This window comes from Pseudopipra pipra, chromosome 2 (assembly GCF_036250125.1).
Source record: "Pseudopipra pipra isolate bDixPip1 chromosome 2, bDixPip1.hap1, whole genome shotgun sequence".
Taxonomy (NCBI): domain Eukaryota; kingdom Metazoa; phylum Chordata; class Aves; order Passeriformes; family Pipridae; genus Pseudopipra; species Pseudopipra pipra.
The window spans coordinates 77692517-77704501 of record NC_087550.1 but is presented as its reverse complement, the minus strand read 5'-3'; the positions used below and the strand labels follow the sequence as shown (position 1 = coordinate 77704501).

The 11985-nt window shown below is 37.7% G+C and overlaps 2 protein-coding genes across 8 annotated transcripts in view; one reads left to right on the top strand and one right to left on the bottom strand.

Moving 5' to 3' along the window:
• The window catches only part of UGGT2 (UDP-glucose glycoprotein glucosyltransferase 2), an 83596-nt gene extending 82341 nt beyond the window's left edge, over positions 1 to 1255 (top strand). For all 6 annotated transcript variants that reach the window (XM_064646014.1, XM_064646012.1, XM_064646013.1 and 3 more), the window contains one exon: positions 795 to 1255. In XM_064646014.1, the coding sequence (XP_064502084.1) occupies positions 795 to 817 (23 nt within the window). In that variant the 3' untranslated portion in view covers positions 818 to 1255. The remainder of the gene's footprint in view (positions 1 to 794) is intronic.
• A 4106-nt stretch (positions 1256 to 5361) lies between these two features.
• DNAJC3 (DnaJ heat shock protein family (Hsp40) member C3) overlaps positions 5362 to 11985 on the bottom strand; it is a 32449-nt gene continuing 25825 nt past the window's right edge. For both annotated transcript variants that reach the window (XM_064646022.1, XM_064646024.1), the window contains exons 10-12: positions 9226 to 9358; positions 8290 to 8438; positions 5362 to 7859 (exon numbers count right to left, since the gene is read on the bottom strand). In XM_064646022.1, coding sequence (XP_064502092.1) covers positions 7702 to 7859; positions 8290 to 8438; positions 9226 to 9358 — 440 coding nt within the window. In that variant the 3' untranslated portion in view covers positions 5362 to 7701. The remainder of the gene's footprint in view (positions 7860 to 8289; positions 8439 to 9225; positions 9359 to 11985) is intronic.

The window sequence follows — 11985 nt, the reverse complement described above, 5'->3', positions numbered from 1 at the left end:
AAATTGTGTGGGTTTTTATGGTTGTGTTATGCTTCTTTACATAAGAGTTGCACTGAGAGGATAAAATCTTTTGTTTCATGCCAGAATCTAAGAGAAGGTTTCGTGGTGTCCTGTTCTTGGACCTCAAACACAACCATCACATGTCATTTGAGGCACAAATATTAAATAAAGCATATTAGCTTAGACGTCACTTAGATAACCTAAAGCTCATGTCTGTTAAGCAGTAGGTAACTCAGTCTCTATTAAGTTGTCTCCAGGCTCATGTATGCAGAGCCTTTTTGCACCAGACTAAATTGTGGTTTAGGCTACAAATAGAGTTTGGCTTATTTATTTACTAATGTGTTTTAAACTGAGTTTGTTAAATAGCATGAGAAAAAAATCCAAACAACCAAGAACAAAAACACCAAAAAAACCCACAAAAAAACCCAAACAAACAAACACACTTATAGAACTTCTAATAAGACTTCTTGGAGTAATGTGAAACAAAACAAAAGAAAAAGATGATCTCAGCCCTTAAGGTTGAAGAAAAAACTTGGCAGATATATATTTAAAAGTCTTGAGTCAAGGCACAAATTCACTTTCGCTTATAAAGAATTCTTAGTGGTTTTTATTCTTTGTGAAAGCTTATGCTCAACTTTTAGCAAGGCTCCAAAAATGAAGTTCATGTTGCATGACTGACTAGCAGCAAATGGAAAGTAAAGGGCTTTCTTCACATTTTGCATGACTGTCTTTCTCTAACTTATTTTTATAATATCTAACTTATTTTTATAATTTCTTTTTCCCTTTGGTTACAGGTCTTAAACATGATGAACTTTAGCACAGCCCATGAACAACAATGGTGACAACTCAATAGTCTTCTGGAAAAGACTGAAGGGGAGTTACAAATGTTACAATGGCACTATTTGCAACATTCTTTAATGTTAAGTCAAATATTTTATAACTTATAGTGTTATTTAAAACATTTTAAATGCAATACAAACCTGAGAAATCCACAGGTACTTGGGGTTGTGGCTTTTTTTACCCAGTGTGGAGTTTGGTTTTCTTTTCCTTCTTTAAAGTACAGTTTGCCCAGAGGATTTTAGAATATGAAGAAAGAGGTGTTCAACTTCTCAAAGATACGTTGTCAGTCTGGGGGAGGACACGTTGTCAGTCTGGGGGAGGACATACACGTTAAATATGTACATGAAAACTGGTTTGTGCATATTACATGCATTAAGTTTATGTATTAAAACATCAAGAGTTTTGGTTATATGTCTATAGTTTTGTCCCTGGAGAACTGCTGTGGTCACAAGAAAGAATCTCAGTGTAGCAAAGATAAGACACAAAAAATAACTTTAGTAATTTAGACCACACAAAGATAAATCAACTTGGAAGCTAAAAACAAGGAATGACACTTTTCATTTATTGTGCAGGATTGCTGCACTCTTACAAATTTTAAAAACTAAGTTTTGAATCTTAGGCTCCTTTTGGTCACTTAAATAGTGTGTCATAAAATTCCATTATGACTTTGGTTAAGGTGGTTTTCCAACCAGCACACGTTGCATCAGAAGGTCAGTACCTGAAAGCTGTTTCTACTTGGTTTTGATTATCATCATCCTGTTTAAAACTGAAAATAAAATAATAAAATCTGTGAGTATTTTTGATTATCAGTGGTGTTTCCTATAATTTTCTAAGTCTGTACTCACAAAACTGTTGCTTTAGTGGGCTACTGACATTTTGATCCCACAGAAATTGCAGGGAAAAGTTCTTGCAATGCACATATTTGAAAAGGAGGAATTTATGACTTAAACTGAAATCTAGTGCCTTAAATATATAATCTGTTGTTTAGGCTGTGCTGGTTTCAAAATTGGACTGGATGAGACCACAAATTCTTGTAAGAACAACTTCAGCAGTCTTTCAGTCTAAATGCTTGAAATTACGAAAGACAAGGCAATTTGCACTAAGTGGGTGAATCTACAGTGAGTTGCACAGTATTTCCATACCAGCAAATAACTGAATAAACAGTAAGAGAAATGAAGCCTATTTTGTATGTACTGTCATTGTCCTCAGATGTTGGTTGTTTACAATGGAAGAGCAAGTATTTAAAATTATGCCTTGCTGGTATTTTTCAATTCCTATTACTAAGAACATGAGATATGCAGATTTTATTTTTTTTACAACTTTTTGTATTTTTTGTTGTTTTACCTTTATGCATTTTGAACAGTTTTAACATGTCACATACATTTTTTTAAATATCTTTTGTGGGATTTTCTTTGTACGAAGCACCCAATGGAGCATTTCCTGTGTGACCCACTAGCAGCAGTCAGTAAACTCTCATGTCAGTTCCCTTTAACTGTCCCATTTCAGTGCAGTATCTGTTTTGTTATGCTTGTTCTCTAACATAATTACTTCAGAATATCAGCCAGCAAGTCAAACATACTGGAACAGAAACTTGGTATTTTTATACCACATAGATGGACTTAAAACTGACCTAGCAGATGCATATGCACCATTACTAGAAATTCCATGCATAAGAAGGAAATAACTGATATTCCATATTAGAGAAAAAAACCATTATTTAAATGCTTGCTGCATTATTTTTTTCTTTTTCACTTCTTCTTTGAAGCTTATACTTCCATCCTGATGCCTTACTCTGCAGCAGCATTTCGCATCCCTCTGCCTTGGTCTCTCATGCTTGGAGTGTACATTGGAAAGCTTGTTTTAAGGCAGAAGTTAATGGTTCTTCATCTGTAAGAAACCTTAGTTCTCTTATGAGTATCTGTGTGGGAAGTTTCTGTTATGCAGGATAAAAAGTGGATAGTTTATGCACTGATTTTGTGTTCAGGTTTTCTGTAGCATCCTGTTCTTTTTTGAATTGGATTACTTCTACAGGCTTTAAAAAAGGAAATAGCTGTTTAAATACTATTTCCTTGAGATTACTTAAGTGATTAGAATATAATTTTTAGAAATGTAATTTGCTGGAGGTATTTTTGAAGATGTAAAAGGTGTCATGCAATTTCCTGCAGTGTTTTATATATTTGTAAAAAAATTTTTACAATATTTTTTCTGCATAATACTACTTTCAAAGAAAGCTCTTTTTTTCGAGATTATACATTGGTTTATAGAACAAGAAGGGTCCCACCAATATATTCACTACTTGTTAAAGATCTCTTGAAAGCAGCACTTTGAGACATTATCATATATTTTTAATACCAAACCCATGTATTGTGTATGTTGTACAAAAAATTAAAAGGTGCCACTGGAGAAAAAAATAATATTATTTTCTGTTCTCCATTTTTGTATTATACAATAGCCATTAAATACTTTGCTAGTAGATCCAAAGCAAAAAAATTGCAGCAAGTCCTTAAATGCCTTTAATCTACAGAAAGTGTTTTTGCAGGGAAGAAACAGCAACTAGGAACCTGCTGCAGGGTGAGAACTTTCTTAAGAGAGGCAGACCAAGCTTATTTGTTGTTTCCAAGCTGCATGCTCTGCCCTAGGAGCGGTAAGAAAACACATCCTGGATTAGTGGAGTGTTGCCACATGGTTTGAATTAGTAAATAAGCAAAGTAATATTTGAACTATTCAAATGAAGGGTTTTCACAATTTATATCCATATTGCTATTGTAGTGTCTTTTCTAGCTCTTAATCTTCTTGGTATCAGCTTGTAAGTTCAGCAGAAAATGTATGAACCAGACATTAGTGCACTGCTGCTGATGAGCCAGAGCTTTAGCATTGAAAATATTTCTCATTAAGGTTCCTTTTACCCTTTTCCCTGAATCAGGTACTTGCCTCACTCTGAAACATTGCAGAATCATAGAACCATAGGATACCAGGTTGGAAGGGACCTCCAAGATTATCTGGTCCAGCCTTCCTTGGCAAAAGCACAGTCCAGACAAGATGGCCCAGCACTCTGTCAGGAAAAGCTTCATGTCCAACCACGTCCCTGGGGAGATTATTCCAAAGGCTGGTTGTTCTCACTGTGAAACTGGTGTTCAACAGGGTTTCTACAATTGCAGTAGTTGACTTCTAAACATTCAAGTTTCTCTTACCACAGAATGTGACTCCTCCCCCCCCTTCTCCCCTGCCTGCTGGCACTCCGGCAGCCTTGTACTGCATTCCTGCACAGCTCTAACTCCAAACCTGGAGAGCAGGATGAGCAAAGAAGGGCAGACAAATACACAGCAGTGCTTTCTTGTCATCATAAATATCTTTATTGTGAAAAATACCATAAAATAATTCCCACAGTTCTAGAAAAAAACAGTTCTTGCTTTTTAGATTCATGATTTCATATAAAGACATTTTATAATTCGAAACATTTGATAAATCTCTGGCTAGCTTTACTTATCCTTCTTAGAACATAAAACTGCTACTTAGAGATTTGCTGAGGGGAAAAAAAATTATTCTGCCATTTATGTTATGATTTTATGGATAAAAGAGTGTATTACAGAGCAAACAAACAATACCTTACAATAAGGCACTTTTAAATACAACTAACCTGCTATGCTATCCTGGCTAGTTTCTGGCAAAGCTCCTATAAATCACAGCCCTAAACAGAAGAATAATTCTTGTTCCAAACATTGGTCTGAAAACTGAAATGATAACAAGCTTTATGTTTTTTTTAAAAAAAGTTTAAGCTGACACATTTTCTGCATATGTCACAAGTTTGAGCACTTCAGTCTGTAGTTCACTTTGAATCTGTTTTAACACTGATCATCAGTACATCAGTATTAAACATGTACCAAGTATAATATGCCCCCCCCACCTTCCTTTTAAAACAAGTTGGAAACAGGTTTATTAAAATTGAAAGAATTGAACAGAGGAAGTTTGCATCTACATACAGGCCAGTTATGGTAACGATGCTTCATGCACATCTCAGGGTTGACAAACTAGCAAGACATTTCCAATGTTCAGTTACTGAACATTATTGCACTACAGACACCCACTAATAAATAAAAATGCGAGTTCAGCTTCCTTGCACGTTGCCTGCACCATTAACACTCAGCGTGTTACCAGCGCTTCATTTTCCAAAGTCGCATCAGGAAATGCATCACCGTATCTGGAGAGCCTTGCAATGTAAATGGTTTCTTTTTAACAAACGTCGTCTTTCTGCGTTTCCAGAAGTACCTCAAAGCCCTTAGGAATAGCACTGGGGTGGTAACACTTCTTGTAAACAGCTGCTGCTCAATACTAGTAAAGCTTTGTTCTCCACTGTCATTTTTTGCCTTTGTTTCCAAGAACCTTTCTTTCATGGAACAAATCTATGAACAGCATTCAGGTACTAATCATTTTCCTTCTTCTACTGACTACATTCAACCCTTATTTTTTTTTCTTAAAATGTAATTTTCCCTTTCCCATTCATTCTCAAAATGCACATGGTCCTTTTTGTTCCTGAATGCTCCCAGCGTACACTAGAACTGTCCTGTTGCCCCAGAGAAACAAACCCGTGATGCCCCAACATCAGTGCCTTGTATGAAGAATTTACTCATGAGGGACCATCTTATTCCTTCCCTAGAAGAAAAAAAAAGGTAAACCCCAGGAAACACTTCTCTCAGCTCTGGCTTTTAAAACAGAGAAGGGAGAGGGATGAGGGGGAAAAAAAAAAAAAGGAACACGGGCAGTTCTTGGAAAGACATTTCATTCCCATCACTTCCCCAGCACACAAACACAGCTGTCTGTGGTCCTTGTTGTGACGTGCAGCCCAACCCCACTCCTGTATGTACAAAATGTGACATATTGCTTACACTGCTCATTCAATACTCATTTAAAAACAGCCCCTTCTGTAGTGAACGAGCTGATACAGAAGGGTTCACACAGAGCAATGGCTCATGCACACACACACACACACAGCAACCACCAGGAACCACCCTGCCCACAACAGGCATGGTGGGTTGAGCTCCCCCTCAGGGGCTGAGAGGAGCCACGGGGGGACACATGAGAGCCACCTGCCCGTCCTTTATGTACTCCAGCAACAAGCAGATGCACAGAGGCCAATTCCACAGGGTAACAGGTTATTCAATGTGCAGCAAGTTCCTGTGTCTGAGTCCCAGAGTCATGCCAGCCTAGAGTGCTCTGAACAGCGTCCTGAGCATCTGGTACAGAGCTTAAGCAAAAAACTTTCCAACAGGTCAAAGGCACAAGTTGAACTTCTAGGAAGTCATTCAACTTGGGAAACATCCGACACTGGGGTTTCACAGGCTGCTGGGGTGGTTTTGAACCAAAAACTCTTAGACCACCACACTGCTACCCAGCTTGAAGATAAATTTCTGCTGAACGTGTGGCTTTGCAATTATGTTCATGAAGTACTTGGGCAGGAGCCAAGGGTTATGCTCCAACAGCAACTTTGACTACAGTAAGATAAAATGCACTTTCAGACTGAAGGCCGTATTTGCCTATTTCATTTGTTTTACTGCGGCTGCTTATGGTTTCAAATGCCACAAGCTGAAGTGAGAGAAGGTTCCTATCAACTGATTATTGTTTTCCAGTTAAAATGCAATCAACACTGATGAACCGTAATTCTTGCGTTCTAAGAAAATGGCTGCTGATGAAACTCATCAGCAACTATGACAGACTCAGTTACAGAACAGAGGACTCCTCACTCCTCCCAGCTACAGCCCTGGAAACTCTGTACATCACACTCTCACAGTTCCATCAACCGCACCAAACCAATTTTAACTATGTGCATACAGAAAAAAATAAACTAGACTTCTGGCTAGTGGGAAGTTAGTCCCTCTTTTTGCACACATTTGTTTCTGCAGTACCGTGGCTGTTACACGAAACACAAAATTACTTCAATTTCCCAAAGTATTAATTCCCTGTTGCACCACCCAACAGAAATGAAGTTGTATTACAGGAGTCAATATCACATTCCTGGTCAGCAGTACACTCACCTCACAACCTGTCTTAGTTCTGAGTTTATGTACAGAACTAACAAATTGCTGCACAGTCAGGGATATGTCACAACAAATTTTCTGCTCAAATCTCAAGCAGATATTTTGTTAAAGTGCAAACTACTCAAGAATCATACCCAAATAAACAACCCAAATGACATTCAGAAAAAAAAGTGTGGGTTTTTTTTTTTTTTTAGTTTCATAGTTGACAATTACCACCCAGGAAATCACCCCAATCCATTAATGAGCAAAGCGAGCAGACATTTTCAAATACAGTTACTCCCAAGCACTCTTTTTCCAGAGCGATTGCTGGGACTGGTTCAGCACACAGGCTCTTCTCCCGCCTGTGGTGCTGCCGACACCAACACAGCAGGTGGTCACCAGGGTTTCCTCTTAAGAGATGGATCGTTCTGCTGAGCATGACCAACAGTTTGTTAACGTGGAGAATACTGTATCTACCCTTGCCATGTTTATTAGGCCCCGATCCAGAAAAATATTTACATGCATTTTTATCTTTAAGCATATACTTGAGTCCTAAATTTAAGCGTTGTCCTAAGTAGCATCTTATTGTTTTTTCCATCCATGGGAATAAACATGTCCTGCAGATCCACAACAAATACAAAGGCAGTACAACTCCCCCCCCAACCAGTGTGAGCTTGTCAAGCAAACCCACTGAATACCAAAAGAAAGAAAGACCTTCCTTCCAGTGCAGTAAGACTCTGGGTTAAGGACAACATTAGAAATTAAGATTTTGGGTCTTGAACTGAGAGACTTTTTATTTTTCAATGAATTGAGTAAAAAACAGCAGCAGCCACCAGAAACAGTCTTGGCTCTAACTGAAGTGAAATTTGAATGTAAATGGTCCTCCTCCAGAACCAAAGGGGTTGAATCCTTGCCACGTGTTCCAGTTCCTGTGGAAAGGGTTGCTGCCACCCTGCTGACTCTCTGCATCCAGTGGGTCCTCTCCTGCATCAAACTTCCGTCTCATTTCTGGAGGAAAGAAAGCCAAGATGGAATTATGGCACAGTAATAACAGGGCTTCCCTGGAATACTTCAGGTGCTGTTATAATCTAAATGCAATTTGCAATAGCACTCGAGGCAGGAGACACCCGTATCCTTGAAGTAAGCATATCCAGAGTTACTTGATCCTAGAAATCTCTGCAAGATGATATCCCAAAAAGAGATCTTTGAAATAACAGTTTTTGACTTTTAACAAAAATCACTGAAACAAATAATTCCAGATTTACATCTGACTTCGGATGACATACTGGATGCAAGTATTAGTGCACTACTTTCTCAAGAGAGATAAGGGGAGAAAGGGAAAAAGAGGGAAGCTGTAATGCCTGTTATGACTTACACTTGCTGTGTTTTTAACTTACTGTAAAAAAGTAATTAAAAAATGAAGTCACTGTATCATTACCTGGGTCAGTGAGGACTTCTTTAGCAGCTGCTATATCAATAAATTTTTTCTCTGCTTTCTTCTTTTCTTCCTCACTCTGGAAGTTATCAGGATGCCACTGGGATGCCAGCTTTCTGTAAGCTTTTATGATTTCTTGCTTTCGAGCATTTCTGGATGGATAAAATTATAACTAACTTAATTCTCTAAATCACATGTCACACTAGTGAATCTACAGGTTAATTTTAAACACTGAGACAGTAACTAAGGGCATTAGGAAAATTATGAGTTAGTTAACCTTCTGCAAATGGCACTGAAGATTCTTTATGCAAAACGAAGCAGGTTTCAACTTCAAACAAAGATTACTCACTCTTTTACTTCACCCATTAACTTTCCTTGGAAATATGCTACTGCCAGATACTATGCAGAACAGAGTTCCCAGTCTGAAGAATTTGCAATCATAACGAAAAGCACAAAAAGCAGAGATCAAATTAGTTCACAACTGGAAGGATGACCAATACTAATTCAGAACTGGACATTTGTTTGCTCCTCATTAGAAAGGAAGTTGTTGGTTTCTCAAGGTTAATGGCAGAAGTATTTCTGATACCTTTCAGTTAGTCCTTCCAAACTCTTCCAATCTATCACACTATCTACCACAATTTTATTTTTTGTTGCTTTCAGTAATTCTTGCCAGTCCTCATTTCTTTCCCAATTCATTCATCTACTAAGAATTTCCTACTGAATTATTTATTTTCCCTCTCACCAATGCTGTTTTTCCATTCCTTCTACAGGAATTGTAAATAGGTGCTACTTACAAGTTGAACACTACTGAATTAGTACAACAGAAAAGTGAAGGTAGCAAGATAAAGGAACAGCAGAACAAATTCAAGTGATCAGTCCCATCTGCGCTGGTTTAAATAACCAACTTTCTCATCATCATCTCTGGAATTAATATCTCACCTTTTTACTCCCAGGATTTTATAGTAATCCCTCTTCTGTGATTGCTTCAGCATTCTCTGGGCACGTTCTAGCCCCTCCCGAATCTGCTGGTCATTCTCACTGTTGGCTTGAGCAGTCTCATAGTCTTTAATAGCTTTTATAAAAAAAGCAAATGAAAGAAGATTACACAACTCTACAAACTTCAGTTTAAAGAACTCAACCACTCCACAAAATTGAAGCTTTGCTATTACCATATACAAGCAGCAAAACTTTCATTTCAACTTGACATGTTTGAGTTTTTCTCCCTAAATTAGAAAACCTTGGAGTAGAGGAAATTCACTTTCACATATAAATTAGGTAATTTTCTTTCTTTAGGTTCAATTACACTGGTGGGAAATGAGGGAGAAGGGAGGTTACCAGACACCAGACTCCGGTCACAACACTCTCTTGATGTTGCAACAGGAATAACAAAACAAGTATCTAGGCCTGGGAGGAGGAAAAAGAGACCAAGAAGTAAGATTCAGCAACTAGTATGTGAAGAGCCCACTGCACGATGTTAGTCCCACATTGCTGTTCAGCTGAAGGATACATTACCCAGAGTCTTTAAGTTAATATTCATTCTTCTCCCCCAGTCTGCACTCTATCAACACGACAGAAAGTCTCTTCTCTTTAATGACAGTAAAGACAAATTTCAGACTACCAATAAGTTCATACTGTTAGTGAAAGGCAAATATTGGCTTTTTACACCTCTGCATACATAGTACGCAGACAGTTATATTTTAAGGTTGTTTTTTTTTTCCAAAGGCATACTCTCACTCTATTTCAAGAGTTGCATTTCTCAGGAACAAAAGCAAGAGAGATGCTGTAATGTAATTTGTAAAACATTCAAGGTCTACACTATTTTTTAAGTAAACTCTATTATTATTGTACGTGGTAACTGAATGCTTAAGACACCAAGTTTATATATTCTTTGATATCAAAATTTATCAAGGGAAGTAACTATCTAAGTCTTTAATGAGACTGCTCTTCTTTCGCTGTTATAATCCTCAAGGTCTCATTTGCAGATCCCAATCTCCTAGGTTTCTCAAGTTAGATAAAGTACTTGCATCAGATTATTTCCAAGCAGATGCTATTTCTCAGCAGGTGTTACATTTGTTTTTCACTGTTTCTGAGCAAGACAGCAGGAAGTGCTAATGAATTTGTACTACCCAGACATCTGATACCACTGCAATCTTGTTTTAGTTATTGGAAAAAAAAAATTCCAAAAGGTATTGCCAGTGCCCCAACAATTTCATAGGCTATTACAAGCCAAACAAAATTTCTATTCATTTTCTCATCACTGGACACTCATTTTCTGCTTGAACAAAGCATTTTGGCTTCTGCTGATATTTTTAATAATTTGTCCAGTCATTAAAAAACCAAAACAAAAACCCCAAGAGTGTGAACTAATGTGCGCGCCCAATATATACTGTTGAAAGCAATAAAAATAATGAAAATGCAGGGATTTCATTATGCTGCTTTACTGCTCCAATAATTTTAAGCACCAGTGTACTTAATCTGCTTCACATGGTACTGTGGAAGGTCCCACCACAACGTCCTGCCAAATGCAGATCAGACTGCTCAGCTTCACTGACATCACCGACAGCACGCACCACTGTGGGAAAACTATCTGCTTCAGGGATCAACTATTTGCCATGACAGTATTAAATTTCTCTTCTTTTTTTTAAATCGACTTCCTTATTTAAAGACTGCGAGCATTAAGCACATGGGAAGGTAAGTTTTTCAGTGCTGCACACTGCAGAGTGAAAGCGCCCAGCAAGTACATTCTACACTTTCACACTCCAGTGCAGGAATTCTCCTCTTTCAGAGAGCTAATTGCTCTTCTCACTTGAGCGGTGAGGGTTGGAAGCAGGTGGAGCAGGATGGCAGCTTCCTGATGACAAGAACTTCGATATGAAACTAGCAGACTTGTTACTAATTCACGGTATGTCAAGTGAGATATATTAATCAACTCTTTTGAGCCACTATTTCTAAAAGCACTAGTACCTCCAAACCAACAGAAGAGTCACTGCTGCTGCTTACTGGCCTGCTATTCCAGAAAGCATCCTTTCTTCTTTTCATCCTGTTCCACGACATAAAAGGAACAACTAGTTTCCAGTGTCACTTTCAATTTAAATAGTTCAGTCAAATCTAACTCTCCTTCTTTCAATACAAGACTCTTCACAACCTCTCAAAAGGTAATCACACCGTAACTCTAGACAACTTTGCTGGCTTTGGAATCCTGCCTGCATTTTTAAAAGAGACCGAGATCAATTCTGCATGTGCATTAATGGCCAAGTTATCAAACATGAGTAACTGCAGACAACCTACACCCATGCCAAGACTGTTACAGAAATAAAAGAACCAGTTACGCTCTTACTGAAACTTCTAAAGTAGTAGTGGGGGGGGAAATAAAAAAAATAAATTAAAAATTTAAAAATTTAAAAAAAAAAAAAAAAAGAAAAAAATTAGTATATCTTGATCAATTTTGAAACAGCAAAGCAGCTTTTTTTCCTTCATCAAAACTTGTGCTTTAGACAGATAGACTTCTGTACTTATGAGGTATGCCAGAAAGGGAGTCATTACACATCTGTTGCTGTAGACAAACCCTGGATCTCATGTGATTATAAAGTAATTAAAACCATTTGATTAACTCAGCTATACATACCAAAGTGCATCTTGAACATTTAGCAATAATCGCCTTCAAAGTTCTGAATTACAAGTACTTTGAAATTTCCTATC